This window comes from Eublepharis macularius, chromosome 10 (genome assembly GCF_028583425.1).
Source record: "Eublepharis macularius isolate TG4126 chromosome 10, MPM_Emac_v1.0, whole genome shotgun sequence".
Taxonomy (NCBI): Eukaryota; Metazoa; Chordata; class Lepidosauria; order Squamata; family Eublepharidae; genus Eublepharis; species Eublepharis macularius.
The window spans coordinates 37971895-37992493 of record NC_072799.1 but is presented as its reverse complement, the minus strand read 5'-3'; the positions used below and the strand labels follow the sequence as shown (position 1 = coordinate 37992493).

General features: G+C 40.2%; 1 protein-coding gene across 2 annotated transcripts in view; it reads right to left on the bottom strand.

Annotated features, from left to right (window-relative positions):
• USP53 (ubiquitin specific peptidase 53) overlaps positions 1-12757 on the bottom strand; it is a 44869-nt gene extending 32112 nt beyond the window's left edge. For both annotated transcript variants that reach the window (XM_054989969.1, XM_054989971.1), the window contains exons 1-2: positions 12687-12757; positions 1023-1637 (exon numbers count right to left, since the gene is read on the bottom strand). In XM_054989969.1, the coding sequence (XP_054845944.1) occupies positions 1023-1166 (144 nt within the window). In that variant the 5' untranslated portion in view covers positions 1167-1637; positions 12687-12757. The remainder of the gene's footprint in view (positions 1-1022; positions 1638-12686) is intronic.
• Positions 12758-20599: the final 7842 nt, after the last annotated feature.

Below are 20599 nucleotides of genomic sequence, written 5' to 3'. Positions count from 1 at the left end.
TGGCCCCACCCAGCACTGACAGTGGACACTCACATATTATTTCACAAGTAGGAGCTGTGAGAGAAAAAGAGTCATATTTGGCCGGGGGGGGGGGGGGTTGGGTTGATAATTTGTTCTTTTCTCCTTTTCCATTGAGAAAGGCCTCTAAATTGCTTTATGTCTTATATTGGTTTCCAGTTATGTATAGGTTAAACCTCTTCCTCTTGTTTTTGTATGGATATGGTAACATCAATATATTTATGTAATAAAGACTAAAAGTAGTAATGCTTAGTACTGTTCCACTGGATTTAACAACTGAACATAAATACTTCTTAAAGTGGATACATACGATTAAAACAACTGTTAGGTCTTTCAATATGGCTTCCAGGGCCTTTTAGTTTATTTTATTAGAAAAGCAATGTATGTGCTGCAGTGTTAACCACATTTATTCTTTAAAAGGTTTTGTGAGTAGAAGTTTTTTTCCAAAAATATTTTCAGACTAAACACAAAGGGGGGGGGGGCAGTTCTTCACTGATATTGGGAAAATATTATGGTATTTAACAGAATTATAGAATCATAGAATGAAATGGTTGGAAGGGAACTCTAGGGTCATCTAGTCTAACTTCCTGCACAAAGCAAGAAATCCACACACACACACACACACACACACACACACACACACACACACACACACACACACACACACCAGTGACTCTTGCTCCAGGCACAGAAGATGGCAAAACACCGTCAGGATCCCTTAACCAAACTGGCCTGGGGGAAATTGCTACCTGACCCCAAGGTGGCGAGCAGCATTACCCTGGGCTTGTAAGAAGGGGCCACGAGAACTAAGCACTGATGTAACCCTTCCTGCCCTCTTTCTCATGATCTGCCTAGGTTCACAGAATCAGCATTGCTGAAAAACATTAATAGGTAATAAGCTACTTATTCCTGATGTAATAGCATTAAAGTAGTTTTCAACATATATTTCTCATAGTTTTCGGCTTATAAATAAAATATGAAAAATTTTCATCTCCCTTTCTTACCTGTACAGCACTGTTAAGAAAACAACTATTTTGTCCTGGTTCATTTAACAAGCCTTTTGTAGGAGCCAAAGACATCACACTTCCCGGTTGATACACTTTTCCAAGATTCCCTCCAGGTTTTCTCAAGAACTTTACCCACGCCATTATTTAGAAACAAGTATATGGTTATAAAAATTAAGGATTCTGAGCAGAACGAGGCAAATACAAGAGTCTGACAATTGCCTTAAAATTAGGGCATTCTATTTAGACAGTGTTGCAGCTCTTCATATAGCACTATGTCAATACTGCGTCTCCTGTTTGAGAATAGTTTTTCTAATCTTCAATATAAAAATACAACCTCACAGTTCAAGTGAATTAAATTAAAATATACTTTGGGAACCAGAATTCTTGTTGACAGTCTTCAAAGCATTTCACCTTTTCTTCTATTTAGTGCAAATCATTCTTTAGAAGAATATTTTAAATAAGATAGCAGATATATTGAAAAAATAGACATTCTTGGCGAATATTACAGTCACTCTTTCATGCCAATGTTTTCTTTTTCAGTTTTGAAAATAAACCGCATTTCTTTGTGTAGCTTGCAAAAGTAAATTCCACCATGTAAGCTTCTTTTGAAGTCTGTAAAAAAAGGAAACCAACAAAATTAATGAGAATTCCAAAGTGATACTGGTGTTAACTGTACAACTTAAATTCAAAAGTAAATATAGAACACAGGTGAGTATACACACAGCTTTCACCCTAACTGCTTGGGGAGTGGCCTGAAGATTCTTATCTCTAGAGATTATTTTAATTTGCTAATGCCATTTTATGATTTGACCATTTGGAATTACTGATCCCAGGTCCCTTTTTACAAATACAATATGACTATTACCAATATACAATATCCCTGCTACCAACATTTGGTCACTGAACCCCAATAAATTAACAACCATTAACTGAATTAAAAACATGTCTAAAGAATTTTCAAAAAAACTGCAAACAACAGCCTTCAGTAGCAGGTCCTACGACTCGCAGGAATGCCCAATAGTTTCAGTGATCATCGTTACCAAGCAAGCCAATCCTACTCTAAGTGGCTCAGAAGCATTAAAGGGAGAATTTATCCCTGACCATGTCCAGCCAAAAGGAAAGACGCCGTTCAGGTAGCATCGCACCCCTACATTATCTAGCGGGGAGATGGAATTCATCATCTGATTATAAACTATGGGGTGATTAGCAGGTTCGGGTTCAATTTAGTACAAGTAATGCTTTTAAAGTTATAAACAAATGACTAGCTGTATGTTGACTGTTGCCCATTAAGCCTCACAATTCTATTTTTTAACAAAAATTGTAATACGTCCAGGAGACAAAACAGAAACATAAGAAATTGCAGAATGGCCTCCAAAGACCAAACACTTCTTTGCTGTTGATTTATATTTATAGTCCACCTTTCTTACTGCAACTCAAGGAGAAATGTACAGAGAAGCCAATGTAATAAATAAATAGGATGGACATCTGAAGCAATATAATATGACTAGGATTTACAGTAATCTGAAACAAACCAAATAATATTATATATGCTGAACAATGCAGAAAATTGTTACACAAGTATAAAAATCTATTCAGTGGGAGTAGGATAATGCATACAGAAAACAGATAATACAGACAATACACACTGATAGAGAGCCTCTCTACCCAAGACTCTTACATGGGGACACTCAAGTGACTTACTTTCTGTGTGGTCTTATATTCGAGTGTCCTCTGTCTCCCTAGTGGTGTGTATGTATTCACAATGGGAGAACAAGTGTCAGATCTGATGATGAACTGACTATTTCCTACAACTTGATTATATTACAATAGATATTATACATTAAGCTTACCCTGTTATGTGTTCTGAACAACTTCATATTTTTGTACTTATGATCAGATTAAGACAAGACTACTGATTTACTCTGTGTGTGGTTGTTGTTATCTCAGAAACATCTTATTTCATTTGACTAAATGCCACAGAAATTAAAGTATTAATTTTAGTGTTTGTAGGCATTTCCTGGGTGGTCTAGAAATAAAAACATTGCATGTATTTAGTGAACCAATAATTACAGAAATGTTTATAAGTATGTGCAAGCTTAATGTCTTACAAGACCTTAACAATTTCACTGTGTGAGCTCTGACAATAAACTAGCAGTATTAAAATACACATACTAACTTTTAAAACATTTTAGACAGACAGATGAACAAAGTGATGTCATAATAAATACAATTCTCAAACATCAACAAGAATTAACCAAAAATCAGCACAGAAACACCAAAAGACAGCCAGAAAAAACAAACCAACAATTCAGGAATACTAAACTATAACAATAAAGATTCAAAACCAGTAGCACCTCAATGTCTAACAAGATTTCCAAGGTATAAGCTTTCAACTTGCAAGTTCCTGTGGTCAGATACTAGTAGAAATAGAGATCCCTGAGCCCTTGTATTCCAGTTAGGTGGGAAGAGTAGTGTAAAGTTGGGAGCACAATGCAAAATGTACATTGAAAAATGTAATCAGTTTGATTAAGTAGGGGAGGAAATGCAGAAAATTAGCATTGTAGCGAGATAAGAATCTTATGTCCCTATTCAGCCCTGGGGAGATCCATTGTTCTGAACTTATAAATGAACTCGTGTTCAGCAATCTCACATTGTAATCTCCATGTGAAGCTTCTGTTTGACGACTGCCATTCTTAGATCAGAAATTGAATGTCCAGGAAGATTAAGATGTTCTCCCAATGGTTTTTGACTGCTGTAATTTTTAATGTCAGATTTATGTTCATTTATCTTTTTGCTTAGATACTGAGCTGTTTTTCAGATGTAGAGTGGAAGAGGTGACTCTTGATGGCATATGTAACATAGGAAGATGAACAAGTGAATGAACCGGAGATAGTATGGCTGACATTGTCAGGTCTGGTGACTGTTGTTTGGAAGAATAGAGGGACAGAGTTGGCATCTGGCAGGCTCTGGTCCAAGAGTCCATGCCCATGTTACCAAGTGCATGCATTATTTTGAGTGAAAAGTTGTTTAAGGTCAGGGGACTATCTGTGGTCAAGAAAAGTCTCGTCTCCCAGAGCCTGAGAGAGGAGTATCATTATCCAGCATAGACTGCAGGTCATTCATGAGGCATTGAACCAGTTTGAGATGAGAGCTGTATGTGACCACTTGAGGTGTTCTATTACTGTTTCATTTAGGCCTATCTTGTAGCAGGTTATCCCTTGGAATCATTCTGGCTTTGTTGATCTGTTTCCTTTTTACATCAGGAAAGATATAGCAACTTGTTTTCTCCTTTCCACCTACCCACCAAAGTATCTGCCTCTCCCCTTCAGCTATACTTATTTACTTCATTTATATCCTGCCTTTCTGCACAAGTAGGATCAAAATCATCTTACATCACTCTTCTACTCCAGATTATCTCACAACACTATGACAGTGTGTGACTGACTCAGGGTCATTCAGTGAACACAACTGATTCAAACTAGATCCCAATATGAAACTAACTACTACACCACAATGGCTTTCGTGGGGTGGCTACTGTTGAATGGCAGCAGGTAGCCAGACCTGAGTGAATTATGCAAATCAAGTGGCATTAAGTAATCTGGTGGCTGCTGGAGGGCCCGGACCTTGTAAGTCCTCCCTCAAAGGCAAACAGCCCTGCCACCTCCCCCTCTTTGCCTTTCAGTGAAAGAAACCAAGGATTGAAGGCTGGCAATGCTAGGCTTGTGTTTGCCTACCAATAGTCACAACAGCCACTGAGAGAGCATGTCTTAAAGCTAAAACCAATGTTTTATTTTTTTATTTCATTTTTTTCTGCAAACCTGAGGTTTTTCTCAGGTTTATAGAAACATTTGTCTTGTCTGTTCATGCCCTAGTTCTGGATTAAGTATCCACAGATGGAGTCATATTGAGAATGAGATATTGATATACTGATGTCCTAGTTCTGGATTAAGCATCCACAGATGGAGTCATATTGAGAATGAGATATTGATATAAGGGAGAAGTATAGTTTTAGATCTATTCTGAATGGGTACTCAGTTCAGCAGAAATGCAAATAAATTGGAACTATGCTACAAAGCAGGAAATGCAATCATACACCATCATATGAAGTGGGTTGATTAAAGACACTCTCAATGTTCTAGTTACACTTTTTTTTTTACAGTGCTTTGATAATGAGAATTTTTATATTTTTATAGACGACATAAGATCTTAATTCAAATAGGGCATGAGACAATCCAAAAAACTTATGGCCAATTGACAAATTAAATATTGGACTTATAAGTGATAAATAATAGTGATGCATTTTAAAGTGTTAACTTAATTAGGACTACAAAAGTTACCCAAACATCAACAGATCTGACACAAACAAATCACATGGTGGTGCTGATGATGATCGTTCATGTTCCCAGCAAGTGGCTAATAGAAGAAGCTTTGCCTCTGACTCTAAAGGCAAGCAGTTCACACTCTTCCACTTGCTAATAAATCTCACCATCATGAAATAAAGACTAACTACATCCTACACAGTGGCTCCATAGGTTATTTGAACATCGTCAGCTAAAATACTTCCCACTGTCTAGTCAACTGACCTGAATGCCAATGCTAATTTAAACAAACAATTTAAGAAAATATAGTGTTGGGACTTCAATGAATCATTAGTTGCCAGTAGGTATAGTTTGGTAAAATGTTTGTCATGGAAATAACCGTAGTACGTTGCTACTAAACCTCCATATTGTTGGCCTCTCTCCTTCTCCTCCATCTTAACTTTTTGTCCAGTTTATTTCTGCCACTCACATGGAACCCAGAACATGAAATTTTGGGTCTGACAGCCACAGTAGAGAGGGGGCAGGATCAAACATGCACTAATCCTTATCTCACTGTAGCTCACTGGAAAGACAAAGACACAGAAATGTAGATGCATCCCAGCCATGGGTAGCGAAACCAGTGATGATGATTCCCTGGTAATTAATTTAGATACTTTGGACACAAGGTACTTCTACTGCATTAACATTACTTTTAATGAAAGACTCCACTTTACATCAGCATCTCTAGCTAATAAGATTTTCTTGTCATATGATGTGAGACTGGGCAACTGAATTCTACTCCTGGTATTCCCTATTTGACCAAGACTACCTCCTCACCCCAGGACTCTCTCTTTTCAGGAGGTGGGATGATGTTTAAAGGGCCCTGCCACTGCAAGCAGTGGCAGGGCCCTTTAAACTCAGCCCCGAAGCTTTCCGAAAGCTTTGATTCGGGATTTCCAAATTGGGGCCAGCATCCAGAATCTTTCCAATCAGCTCCACTTTGGGTATTTTTACCTGAAGTGAATACTGAAGCGCACAGCCCTAATCCTAAATAGAAAAGAGTCCAGTAGCACCTTTAAGACTAACCAACTTTACTGTAGCATAAGCTTTCGAGAATCACAGTTCTCTTTGTCAGATACATGGAGGGTAAGAAGAAACTGGTCAGATATATAGGTGGAGAGGGGAGTAGATGTAATCAGTAGCTTCTGATAATGGGATCAGTGTTCTCCCACTGGTTTCTGGATGTTGCCATTTTTAATGTCAGATTTGTGTCCCAATGGCGTCAACTACACTACCTCTGGCTCTTACAAGCTGCTCATCCTCCAACGTGATATATGCCCTCATGTGCCAACAATGTCCATCTGCTCTGTATATTGGACAAACCAGCCAACCCCTACGCAAAAGAATAAATGGACACAAATATGACATTAGAAATGGCAACATCCAGAAACCAGTGGGAGAACACTTCAATCTATCAGGACATTCCATCAAGGACTTAAAGGTCACTGTAGTTCAACAGAAACCTTTCAAAAACAGAATCCAACAGAAAGCTGCTAAATTGGAATTCATATGTAAATTTGACTCAGTCAGGCTTGGATTGAATAGGGACTACCAATGGTTATCTCATTATCAGAAGTAACTGATTTCATTATCAGAAGCAAACTAATCCCATTATCAGAAACTACTGATTACACCTACTCCCCTCTCCCCCTATATACCTGACCAGTTTCTTCTTACCCTCCATGCATCTGACAAAGAGAACTGTGATCTCGAAAGCTTATGCTACAGTAAAGTTGGTTAGTCTTAAAGGTGCTACTGGACTCTTTTCTATTTTGCTACTATAGACTAACACGGCTAACTCCTCTGGATCTCATCCTAACCTATCTCACAGGATTGCTGTGAGGATAAAATGGAGCAGAGAAGAATGATGTAAGCCTCTCTGGGTTCCCATTAGGGAGAAAGGCATAATAAATAAATAGATCAGTGCTTGACTCTTTGGTCCTGGCAAACATTTTGCTGGCTGGTTCCAAATTGTCCTGTTTTGTATAGCTGTGAAGGTTCCTCCAAATTACTGGCTGCCCAGACATTTGGGATCCTTACCTGAGGAATCTCAACTCAGCATTTACGTGATAGATAACAGGATTTGTACTCTAGTCTCCATTTTGTCCAAGCAATTCGGCCCCTACCTCTCAAATCTTGAGTGACAAACATTGCACGTTGTGTTTGGAAGACTCATATTTCATTGTGGGCATTCAAGTACAGCATTGTGTGCTATTTTTGCATGCCTGACATTGTGACTACTTACATGTATATCTCAGGTCTCAGTGCTCTTTTCAAACTTAGTTAGGAGCATCATTTGTGGTGGAGAGTGCCATCAAGTCATAGTCAACGATCATTACTTTGTCAGAAATGATCCTACAGTTATTTGAGATATTCTTAAAGCCAGGGAAAAACCTAAGCCTTCATGTCCTTTAACATAGGAATAAGAGGTGACAGGAAGCTTTTCTCCTTATGATTTCCCTATGAGGTAAAGCTAAAGTTGGCAGCCTTTTAATTTTGAAAAAAAGACAATTGAGAGATAACTCAATAAAAATTTAGAAATTGTGCAGGGGGAAATGGAGAATTTTTTTCCCTCTCCTCAAATAATGTCGGTTTAGTATTACACAATGAAACTAACTGTCAATAAAATCAGGCCCAGCAAAACTTAAGTACTACTTCATACAAAAGCCACAAGATATATTGATGGCCAGGGCTTTTTTTCCTGGGAAAAGAGGTGGTGGAACTCAGTGGGTTGCCCTCAGAGAAAATGGTCACATGGCTGCTGGCCCCGCCCCCTGATCTCCAGACAGAGGGGAGTTTAGATTGCCCTACACACCGCTGGAGCGGTGCCGAGGGCAATCTAAACTCCCCTCTGTCTGGAGATCAGGGGGCAGGGCCACTGACCATGTGACCATTTTCAAGAGGTTCCGGAAATCCGTTCCACCGCATTCCCGCTGAAAAAAAGCCCTGTTGATGGCCATTAGTGTAAATGAAGATTAGATATGTACGTGAAGGCTATATCTATCAGCAAATATTAGCTATGTCAGCCTAAACATTCAGAGGCCATCTACCTCTGAGTAATAACAACCACCACCACTACCTTGTGCTTTATATACTGCTCTTCAGGACACTCAGAGCAGTTAACAAGTCATTGTTTGTCTGCGATCAACTGGGTGAGTACTATTGCTTTCATGCTGTTTGTGGGCTTTCCCAAATCATCTGCCAACCATTTTATAAAACAGGATGCCCGACTAAATCAGTCCTTGTACCGTCACACAGGGTACTTTTTATGTTCTTTATTAATGGTAACAAGACATCTTTACTATTTGTTAATTAGACCGAGTTACTAGTATCTTCTCCACTATATCTACCACCTGCACAGCTACTTCTCTGCAATGATAAAGAACTGGATTATGAACATCCGCCCCGGAAGAGCAATCAAGCAAAACTTAAGTCTAGTCACCATCTTGCCCTGCAACTTCCATTTCAAAATTAAAACATAACTAAATTCAACCTGTATATTTACTACCATCATGTATTTTTGAATTTGAAGTAATGTTACTTGTCTCCCTTAACATCTCCAATATAGTCTAAAACAATAAACCTTAGAATTAATTCTGATCCCAAAGTATTTCATTACTTTAAAGACAAGGTGCTTAATCAAGCTCTGATTTTTGAATTCATTAAGAACATGTTAGAATGTTACTTATCCAAGTTTCTTTAAACCAAATAAAGTTTTTGTATTTATACAACATATAGCGCGAGAAATAGTTCAAATTCCCTGTACAAATTGCAAATACATTAGGCTCCTGCAGTATTTTCCTGTCTCTAATAATATTTTAATCTTTAAATCAAGCTAAATGTTTGAAAATATTAACTATTCTTTTTAAAAAATAAAGCCACACTTATTTTTAAACATGCTCAAATTAACTGTTCACAATAAAGCACTACATTCAGTAAAAGAGCAGTAGGCTGGATCCAACGAGTTTCCTTCTACCTTCTACCGGCGAAAGAGAGAGAACAGGATCCACTTCACCTACCAAAAGTGCTGCAACGGGGATCATGGGACCTGAACAAACAAAAGCCATGTGGGAAAAGGACTATAGTAAGGATAGGAATTGAGTAAGATTGCACAAAGAAGCCCAGTGGATCTAACTGACAAGTATCCATAAGACCCATGGTTTTCCACTCCTGAACAGAAACTTGTATATGCAGTGTGGGTAATAAACATCACGAACAAGCAAGCAACAGAAAATCATGAACAGAGCACGCAGAGAAAGAGACCATGACTCAGTAGAAGGATATTTCACAATTAAGTCAACAATAACCCAATCTGTGCTTTCAAGAAGAGAATGATGTGTTAATTGTACATGTGATCGATATGGATGCACAATTCGGATTTGGCAATGCAGTAAAAATGCGATACCAGAGTCAAGAAATGTGAAAATATCCATGAAAACAAACATTTTAGACATCCCTAGTACCTATGAATAGTTTCACTCCTCACACTGTCAAGTAGTTTACAGACTACCAGAAAGACTGACTGAATCCAATGATTGTACTTTTGAAATGCTTCCAAGTTTTAAAAAGCAAACGAAGCATTACTGACAAATAATTTGTTCCTGCTTCATTCAGTACAAAGCATCAACTATTTTTTCTCAACACAATGGCTCTGGTATATTTATTACTTTCACAGGTGTTTTCATAAGTGACACTAAGAATGTTATTTGTCAGGCTGCATTGATCAGTACAGATATATCTTTAAAGGGCTTTCTTCCACTTTATCACATTAACATAGAAGAATGACACAATTATGAATACACTCAAATGGAATATTCCATTGAATTCAATGGGACTTACTTCTGGTTAAACATGTTAGGTTCAGGCTGCATGGCTACCCTCCTAGGCATATTTATTAGAAAACAGTGAACCCAGCAGGGCTTGCTTCCAAACACATGAGTTTAGTATGGTACAGTGAAAAGCATATGCAGTATCATTTCCAAACATTCCCTCAGGCCTTCATTTAAACTAGACAAAGCACTTTCTAATGTATATATACCAATTTCTCCCTGTTCCAAAAAATAAAGCATCACGTTAAACTTAAGTATGGAACATGTCAGTAGAGCGCAGAGTTTCACAAATATGAAGAGAAAAACACAGAAGAACAGATCTTGTAACAGAAAGGAGTAAGCATACTGTTTATTCCTTTATCTATTAACTTGTGTAACATTTTGGAACATGATGAAGTAAAAAGTCCTTTAAAATTCATCCTCTTACCCATATTAATGTGAGCAAAAGCAGATTAAAATAAACTGGTCAATCAAGAAAACAAACAGAACTTTTCCAACAGGAAAGTAACCTTTCAGTTAACAATAATAGGAACAAAAGACACAAGAAACCGGACAGCCTGTTCTTTATGTAAAGTGTCGAATACTTAACCTTATGCCCTGAACAACTCCTTTTTACTTAAAAGTTAAGCACTTCCATCCAAGATGACAGTTCACAGACACATACACAAATAAAACATATTTCTTAAGCCAATCCAGAACTGAATTTTCCTAAAGCTTCTTAGACATATAAGAATAAGGAAGGTTGCTCACTGTTAACCCTTTGTTCCCAAAGTATTAGCAGTTCTTATACTACTTAAGCTTTTTTTAAAAAAAAAAAACTCTAAATCTTACATCATCTAACAGTTCAAGAAATCCATTCTTCTCCACATATGCACACACCTGCAAACACTTCCTGTTCTCTAAGAAAGTTCAGAACCAGTCTTGTACACCTCCCCTGAACACAAGCATGATAACCAGTTTAAAAATTAACTTTATAGATTAGCACTTATGAAACTCTCAGAATATAAAAATGAACTTTTGTTAGTTTAACATTACAAGAACATAAATATGAATAATAATGAAAAGTGGCCTATCCCAAATACTACATTTTTTTAAAAAACATTTAAAAATGCTCTTCATTGGGATGCTTTTTGTTCAGGAACAGAACTATAAATATATCTGAAGAGGCAGTGCTAGTTCCCATGCTCTGCACACTAAAGACCTTATTTACGCACAAGAACGACACAAGATTTGGGTCCAGTAGCACCATAAAGACCAACTAGATTTCCAGGTATGCACTTTCGAAAGTCAAAACTCCCTTCATCAGACACATGGAGCGGGAAAAGGTGACAGCTGGCTATTTCTCACAACTCCGGGAATCTTGAATCCCTCAAGTTTTGTACAACCTGCACATAAAAGACCACCGCAATGGCAAGATGAGTAGACAAGGCTCTTCAAGCCTGATCCTTCAAAGGCATTCTTTTCTGCTCTCTTCCCTATTAAATATCTTTACAGTGCACTCCTATCGTGAATAGCTTCAGGTGGGTAGCCCTGTTGGTTTGCAGCAGAAAGGCAAGATTTGGGTCCAGTAGCACCCTACAGACCAACTAAATTCCCCTAAGGAGCTTTGACTTGCGAAAGTTCATGCCCTGGAAATCTACTTGATCTTTGAGGTGGTACAGGACCCGAATCTTGGTATCTATCCTATGGTGAGTTACTCCAGTCTAAGCCCATCGAAGTCAGCGGACTTAGAGTAACTCTCCCCAGGATTGCCCTGTTAATATCTCCTGATCCAGCCACTTTTCCAGTAACCACGGCTGGAGACATACACCCACACAACATAAAGAATAGCGTGCCTTGCGGTGCCTGCAACATGGGCCACAAGCACCACTCGACACGAAGGCTCCAGATTAGTCAGGGATAAGCGGCGGGGGGGGGGGGTGTCTCTAGCCAATCCGTTGCAAGAGCCAATAAACCGACAAAGAAGGGGCGATTGGCGGCGGAGGAGGCGTGAAGAAGTAAACAAGGCTCAGCAACTACGAGAAAGAGCGCAAGCCCCGAAACGGGGGAGGAGGGGGGAAAGCGGGGCTTCTCCGCATGCCTCCCTGCCGTTCCCCATCCCGCCCTCAGAGGGACAAGCGGGGCCGCGCCTCGGAGAGGGGGGCGCGTCAAGAAGCGGCTTTTTGCTCGCCTTGACCGCCGCCAGGCTGCGCCAGACGAAGCCGCCGGCCGCGAGAAGCAGCCAGTGCCTGCGGGACGCTCTCCCTCGCCGCCATCCCTACCAGCCACTCCGCCTCAGGCACCTGCCGCCCCAAGGAGGAAAACTTTCCGCGCCCGGAGACTCCTCGAGGAAGGGCGGCGAGGGAGTGCGCCCGCGAGTCAAAAGAGTCCCTCATCTTTCTCCAGCCGACAGGCTTTGCGAAGCGCCCGGCGCTGTATGCTTCCCTCCTCCCCTCTCATTCGGCCGCCTCGCTTCGCACCTCCCTGACGCTCACCTCCGCCACGCCAGCCGCTTCTCCCCATCCCGACCGCGACTCCGTCTGTCAGTCACCCGGGCAAGGCTGCGCCTCAGGCGGGCTCGCTTCTTCCTTCCTTCCTCCTCCCCCGCCCCCTGCGCTAGCCCCGCCCCCTCCCCCGTCGAGTAACTTTTCTTCCTCGCGCCCTCGCTTGTCCGGGGGAAGCAGGAAGACAACAAAGCAGCGCTCGCGCTCCTGCCGCTGGGTCGGTGCGCGCAGCCGCGAACCTCAGGGGGAGGGGCTTGTTAATCGGCAGACTTCGGGCAATTTCGGCTCATACCCGATGACTTCAAACGCCACGGAGGACGGCTTCTGTTTGTATGAGGAGGGAGGGAACATGCTGGCAGCGATTGGAAGTGTGGGGCTGTGACGTTGACGCTAGAGGAAGCAATCACAAAGCGATCTTTAGGTTTCGGCGTCTTGGCCTGGCTTTGGATGTGTGGGAGATGTTCACCGGTGATTGCATGCAATCAGTTCTACTTCAAATACGCTGTTAGTTACTCCAGTCTAAACCCAATAGAATCAATGGACATAGACTGGAGTAACTCTGTTTAGGATTACGCTAGCAACTATATTAGAATTAAGGGGTTCTAAACTCGAGTGACTGCTTAGGTTTGCGCTGGCAACTGTATTGGATTTGGAATTCAGTGGGCTTAGACTGGAGTAGCTCCTTTGGATTGTGCTGGCAATGTATTGGAATTCGAATTCATTAGGTTTAGACTGGAGTAGGATTAGACTCTGTGTGTCTCTGACACTACCAGATGCTAAGTGGGGGTTGCTGAGGAGGGACACAGGAGGCCCTGAGCAAGGCTTAACAAAAAAGTTTTCCACTAGAAGATGTGGTGAGTCATAGAGCTAGCTTCATCGGAGAGATTGCGTTGGAGATGAAGTGAGCGGTGACTTGGGAATGGATGCGCGTTCCCCAGCCATCCCATTGCCTTCCAATCTCTTAAGAAATTCTCAAGCCTATCTCTAGAAGAGATGCTGCATGGAAAGAAATTGCAGGAGGTACCAAAGACAAATACCATAGAAACAGGAATATGATCAGAGATAGAATGTATGAAAGAGGTACACAGAACCACCATAGGTCCCTCAGCAGTGTTTTAGACTGTGGACCATCTTGCTGAAGTGACTGGAAGTAAAAGTAAGAATTACGGGTTCTGCACTGGATTAGTTTAATCGTTCTTTATGGCGAGGACCCAGAGGGGTTGCTGTTGGAGATCAACAGTGGGACTTGTTTTGTGGGATTCCTCAGGGTTTAGTCCTTTTTTTAAAGGTAAATTTTTATTTAAGGGAAAAAATTACAATGTCAAGTCACCTTTTTTGTTTTGAAATACCTCATCCTCAACAACAAAAAATTAAAATATTACATGTGCATCTTTAAAGCATGTTAATATAACAGATAACAAGCTAGCACTCTTACTCATTTCCACTATCCTAGTTAATGTGACGCATAGTTGTATAAGTCAAAAGTCATATTTAAATCCTTCCTCTAAAATTCAAATAAGGATTTCTAGCTGTCATAAAATATTATTAATGTGACTATCTCCTACTTGAACTAGTTTTGATAATTTTTATAGTTTTGCAATACCTCAGAATTATAGAATCCAAAATTTCACAATTAGTTGTTTGCTAGTTTTTCAATTATTTTCTGTTGGTAAGTATCATGTTAATGTAATCATGTTAATGATTATCCTTATACAGATGTTTGGAATATATGCATTAACTAGTCTCAATACTACTGCCTTGGTATCTAAAGTAACCCACGTAATTTTGATTTGTTTATACATAAACACACCCCATGCATACTTTTTTCTCTGTCTTCAAAAATGTCAAATAATATAAATCTCTACTGTAGTTCAGAATATAGTTTTTTCAGAGTATAAGTTTTAGAAAATGTCATTCTCCTTAATAAGAAACCTTTCTGAACCAAACAGTGTGCTTTTTATCACCATAGCTACTTAAGTCCTCTTCTTGAAGTGATTTGATTTGATGCAGAAGGTTATTAATTATCTACTTTTCATCAGAAGCAACGGTTCAGTATTATTTCATTATTTTACTCAACTTGTGTTTTCTTCCTAAGAATATAAACATTTTGTACAGTACTATATCTTGCTTGCTGTTTGCTCTTTGTTATGGTAAATAATAAATAAATTCACTGTGCAATATGCAATGTTTGGTGTCCTGATTCAGCTGGATTAGGCAGAATGACATCTGTACCAAGAAGTGAACTCTCCAGGGTAACACATTCTGGGCTCTTTCCCCCTTATTCAGTATTTTAGACTTCATAGCCAACATCCTAAGAGAAATAACTGGACCATGTCAGCAAATTTGTAAGGATGAATGCCAGGAATGAAAAGATCAGTTATTTAAGATCTAATAAAACAAGTTTTGTTTTAGCAACGCACTATAAAAATGCTGTGCCCAGCTGTTGCGTTGCTTTTTGAGTATTTCACTTGGCATAATAAAGGTTATTAATAACTTAATAAACAATTATCTCGACATTGTAAGAGCTGTATGATAGTACTATGTTGAGTTACAAATGACTATTGAGGAAATAAGCCATGTGCTTGCAAGATATATGCGGATCCCACCCTTTCTCTTGTTTGTATTAATTCAGGCATGCATGCATAGCTCTTGTCTAAGTCCATGATTATTAGTGGCTTAGCATAAAGAAAGCCTTCTCTTTTCATTATGCCATGTTAGCTGACTTAAATGTGAGTTGCCTTTGGTATATTTATGTTCAAGATTTCCAGAGAATGTATAAAAGGCAATAAGCTATATGTGACTTAAAGCTGATGTCAGAGTGAGTTGAAATAAAGGGGACCAATGTGTCTGTGGCTGCTCTGACTGCTTAGAAATGCATGGAAAGGAGGAAAAAACCAAGAACATTTGAAGTATGTACAAGATGCCTGCAGCTGAACAAGATGATACAGGGTGGGAACTGTTCTGAAGAAATGTACAGAATAAGCTAGGAGGCAAAATTCAGTGCAAAATGATAGCAAGGACTAGAGAAGAATAAATCAAGAAGAGGTGCAAAGCAGAAATGATTAAGCAGGCAGGGAATTGAGCGTGTTTTCAAGAACTCTTTATCAAACTCAGCAGAGAATTAGGATCTTACTCAAAAATACATCTGTTGTAAGAGATTCTCTTTGCTGCTTCCTGTTACTTAAGGCTTTAGAGAAGTCATTTGTAGGCTTGGTAACTTCCAGGGACTATTCTAAGACATCTACAACCTATGAAGAGCAATCCTATATGTGTGTACTCAGGCACAAGTCCCATTCAGTTCCATGGGACTTAACAGCCTTCAGCAGAGTAATAAGGACATGCTCCCATCAGGCCTCAGGAGTATGGATTCATCACGTTGGCTCAGGCTCTCAAGTCTGTGCAGGGCTCAATTCTGGCCTGCTCTGGGGAAAAATGTGTTGGCTTGGTAATCAGCCACACCTGCAAGCCTCTGCCATTCTCAGGAAAAGTGGTCTTGGGAAGCCTGGTGGGTTGCAGCTTTAATCAGTACGCCTTAATTTTCTCATGCTAGCACTGATAATTAAGTATCTGAGCCTTGATTGGCTCCTGGTTCATGGGTTGATGCAGCTCGCCTGAAAAATTTCTGTCTGCTGGACTGTGGAACCTCTCTAGTCAGTACCTTTCCGCATGTGTGAGAGGCTTTTGCTTCTGTGCCTATACCTACAAGATGCCAAGGACTGCCTGGCATGGAAATGGCCTCCTTTCTTAAAGCCTGTGGGTAAGAACTGCCAACCAAGAAGCTATGTCAGAGAAGCAAGTTAGCCAATTTATAGTATTTTCGCTAGTTAGTGTGTAGCCAGCAATAGCCAGTTTTTATTATTTTCTACTTTCCTATTGCCTGTTAGAGTGGTTCCTACTTAGCAAACACTCTCTGTAACCTGAATCTAATAAACTTACATATATTTTACCAGCCTATGTCAGGAGTTGCTTGCTGTATATGTGCACACCCTCAGAGCAAACCCAGAGACTGAAAAGCCTCAAACAAAAGGAACAGAGCCCTTGAGAAGCACCTGGAGGTCTTTGAGTGGCTGTGATTCAGCGCACAAGGATGGAAACAGGTGGGAGGGTCTCTGGTTCTGACACCCCCTTCTAAGCTCATTGACTTCAAAACACTTAGATGTTTGTAACTCTGTTTTAGATTGCACTGTTAGTCCTTACTAAATTTATTTAGGATTGCCACTAGAAATAGGCACGAAATGGAGAAAAAACGACCCCTGAGTTTTGTGGTTCGTCATGTTCCATGAACCACAAACTTTCATGAAATTGTCCCATTTCATGAAATGATTCATTAGGTTCATGATTCATCAGATCCTGGGCACGTACAATGGCCTGATGCCAAACTCGCAGGGAGACTTCAGCAGGCTCTCCTCCAGCCACCCTCCAAGTTTGGTGAAGATTGCAATACATTGACTGGGAGACCGCCTCCCTTCTGTCCCCCTGGGTGCCACGGGCTCAGGGGGTGGCCTCTGTCAAGCTAGGCCCCAGAGCCAGGCAATGCCTGGAGACTGGGGTGGGGTGAAAGAAAAAAGGAACCCTCACTCAACAACCCAGCACGGACAAGAGCAGAAAATAAGAGGCTTTTTAGTCTCTTTTGAAGCAGCAGCAAATCCAGCCCAAAGCTCCCAATTCCACTCTCACACTCCAAATCCCAGCAACAGCTCCTCCCTCGCCCTCGCCCAAAAATCATAAATCCGATATCAGGTAAATATCTTTATTCCAAATCCTTTTCCACCTGCAGCACCCCCAATGTTGTTTACCTCCTTACATGTGATTGCAATCAGTTCTATGTTGGCTGCACCACACGTCCAGTACGATCTCGTATCCAGGAACATATCTCTAGATGTAGAAATCCAAATTTGGATCTTCCCCTTTACGAACATCTCAGAGCCCGACACCCCATAGACAGACCCTTCCAATTTACTGTTTTGGAAGTTGTTCCGAGATTACGTTTTCGAAATCGCTTTCTCCTCCAGGCTGAGACTAGGTGGATTTTTAGACTTCACTCTATGATTCCACATGGCCTCAATAACCACCTGGATCTCTCCTCCTTCCTATGAAATTCCAGTCCCGGATCTTTCCCGGTTGGCTAGCATCCCTCTTAAATGGAATATTTTCTCTTTATTAAGATCAAGGATGTTTTAACTGAGTATTATTGAGCAGATAGTTATAAATGTCAGGGCATATGTTAGTGCCTGTCCTTTGATCTTTTTAATCAATGGTACAGATTTGTATTGTACCTTTAAATTAATTGCGTTCATGTTGCTATTGACCCACCTCTATGTATTTAAGCGCTTGAATTGTTCCATCCCCCTCACTCCGGAAATTATGGATATGTTCCTGGGAGAATAAACTTGTGATTTGTAATGTGAGTACTACCTTAATGATCGGGGGACGGTTATGCATGCATTGTTGGATATTACTGTTTTATGTTACTCTTTAGATATTGTGGCCTGACGAAAGATTTACTCAAGTCTGAAACGAGAAAAAGAGAACGATCTGGCCGGCTCACGCTCGTTGCCTCAGTTGCTTTATTTCCGCTCACCTCACAGCGGCTTCCACAAGCGCCGTATTGGGACGGCTTGCCTTTCAGCAGCTCTTACGAGTGCCTGCCTGGGCTCCCGCCCGCCCCGCGGCGGGTTTGCAAGTGCCTATAATTTCTCGTTATATAATTGGGAACTATATTGGCTACAGCTGACTAATGGTCATACCAGCAGCAATATTTTGGCGTCCGCTGGACTTTGAAATTGCTGATATATAATGATTATACTTGCATGTAACTTTGTATCATATGTTACCCTTGCTGAAACTTTGTAATTTCGTCTTCAATTAATTCCGCCTTGGACGTGCTTCCTTTTGTTGTGTTGTGTTGTTGGAATTCCTGTGAAGCGTACTACCCTTCTTTCAGTTAATTATCAAGGTTATATGGGCTAAGATTGGGGTTTCCACAGAAACAAAAGGTCTGCAGACATTCTGGGCCTTTGTTGCCTGGGGAATCAATGGATTGGCGCCAGCCTGTCTGGCATCACGAAGCATTCACGAATCGAATGAATTGGCCCCCGAAGTCATGGATTTTGTGACAAATGCGTTTTCGCAATACACAAATCGACCCAATTCGTCACGAAATTTGACTTGTATTTCAATTAGTGCCCATGTCTAATTACCACCTAAACCTCTGTCTTTCCTCTTTCGTTATTTTTCAATTTGGATTAGGTGCAATAAGCACATCTTCAAGTACTAGTGTGGTCTGTCCTTGGCTTATAGTGGTATCAAAATATTCATATAGACTGATATTTTTTATTTGCTAAAATTTTAAAAAATCTGAGGCTCCATACAAAGTCCTGTTCTGAGTTTTGCTGAAACTATAAACTTATGTCGAGTGAAACAAAACAACACAATATACAGAAAACAATTTTGATTTATTTTCATAATCACAAATCACTAACAGAAAAGTTAATGAACATAATTGGGGCATCAGAAAATTGCATCTATAGGTGGAAAACCTACAGTAACACTCTGGACTGTATATCTGGAAAGCTGCATGTAATATTAACATACTACAATTACAGTACAATCCTAAGCAGAGTTACTCCAGTCTAAGCTCATTGAAATCAATGTTATAGTGCAACCTAAACAGTTACACCCTTCTAAATCCATTGAAGTCAATAGGCTTGTCATAGCCTAATGTATGCTATAAACCAGCCTCTTTATCCACCTGTTGAGAAAATATTATCCTTTAGGAAGGCTTATCACTGTCCTGCTTTTCATACTCTTTAGAGAAGATACATTTTAGAAAAACAGCATATCCTCAAGATCTTATTACATCCATGTTCAGGGCCTTTGTTAACATATGCAAAGGCACATTAAGATATGTAAGATTCTCCACAAATGTGTGCGTGATGCAGGAAAATATGCATACAACATTACCCTGATAAAGAGAATCTTTTAAACCTATAGAACATTCCTTGCAATATATCTTCTACGTGTTGTAAATGTGCTTTCATCTTCACAAATTTCTTGTCTTTTTTCTTTAAGGAGGCTTATTAAGTATTATCATGAATACTGCCGTGTCTCTGACAGTCCAATTCTATGCATGCAAACTCCAGAAATAGTCTCAATGAGGTAGGTATGCACAGGAACGCAGCCTCAGTTTTCTTTAGTACTACAGTCTTCTTCATACATATTTGGGAGTAACTTCCAGGTAAATATGACTAGGATCAGGCTGCACACCGTAGCTTATATCCTGTCATTCCACTCAGCAAAGTTTGAACCCTCCCTCCAACGTAAGGAGTATTCCTTCAGACTTAAGCTACTCCAACATAAGAAGAGCCACATCAAGTTGGTTGGAGGAACTTTGCTAAAAGCAGAGCTTTTTTTCTGGGAAAAGATGTGGTGGAACTCAGTAGGTTGCCCTCAGAGAAAATGGTCACATGGCTGGTGTCCCCGCCCCCTGATCTCCAGACAGAGGGGAGTTTAGATTGCCCTCCATGCCGCAACCTAAACTCTCCTCTGCCTGGAGATCAGGGGGCGGGGGGCACCAGCCATGTGACCATTTTCAAGAGGTTCTGGAACTCCGTTCCCCCACGTTCCCCTTGAAAAAAAGCCCTGGCTAAAAGGAGTGATAGGATGCAGACCATTAATTGTTCTAATAATATTAGTAAACATAACAATATGAAGACAGGCCCTCTTTAATATTGTTTGTTACAAAATAATTTTGATTATAAACCATAACAATCCTAAAACCAAATCATGAATGGATGAGATAAATCATTAAAATGAGTAACAGCCAGAGTTTTCCCCACCTAGAACTACAATCCCATGCAAATTCCTTTGAGCTTGATGAGATTTTATTTTGAGTAAACATTTAC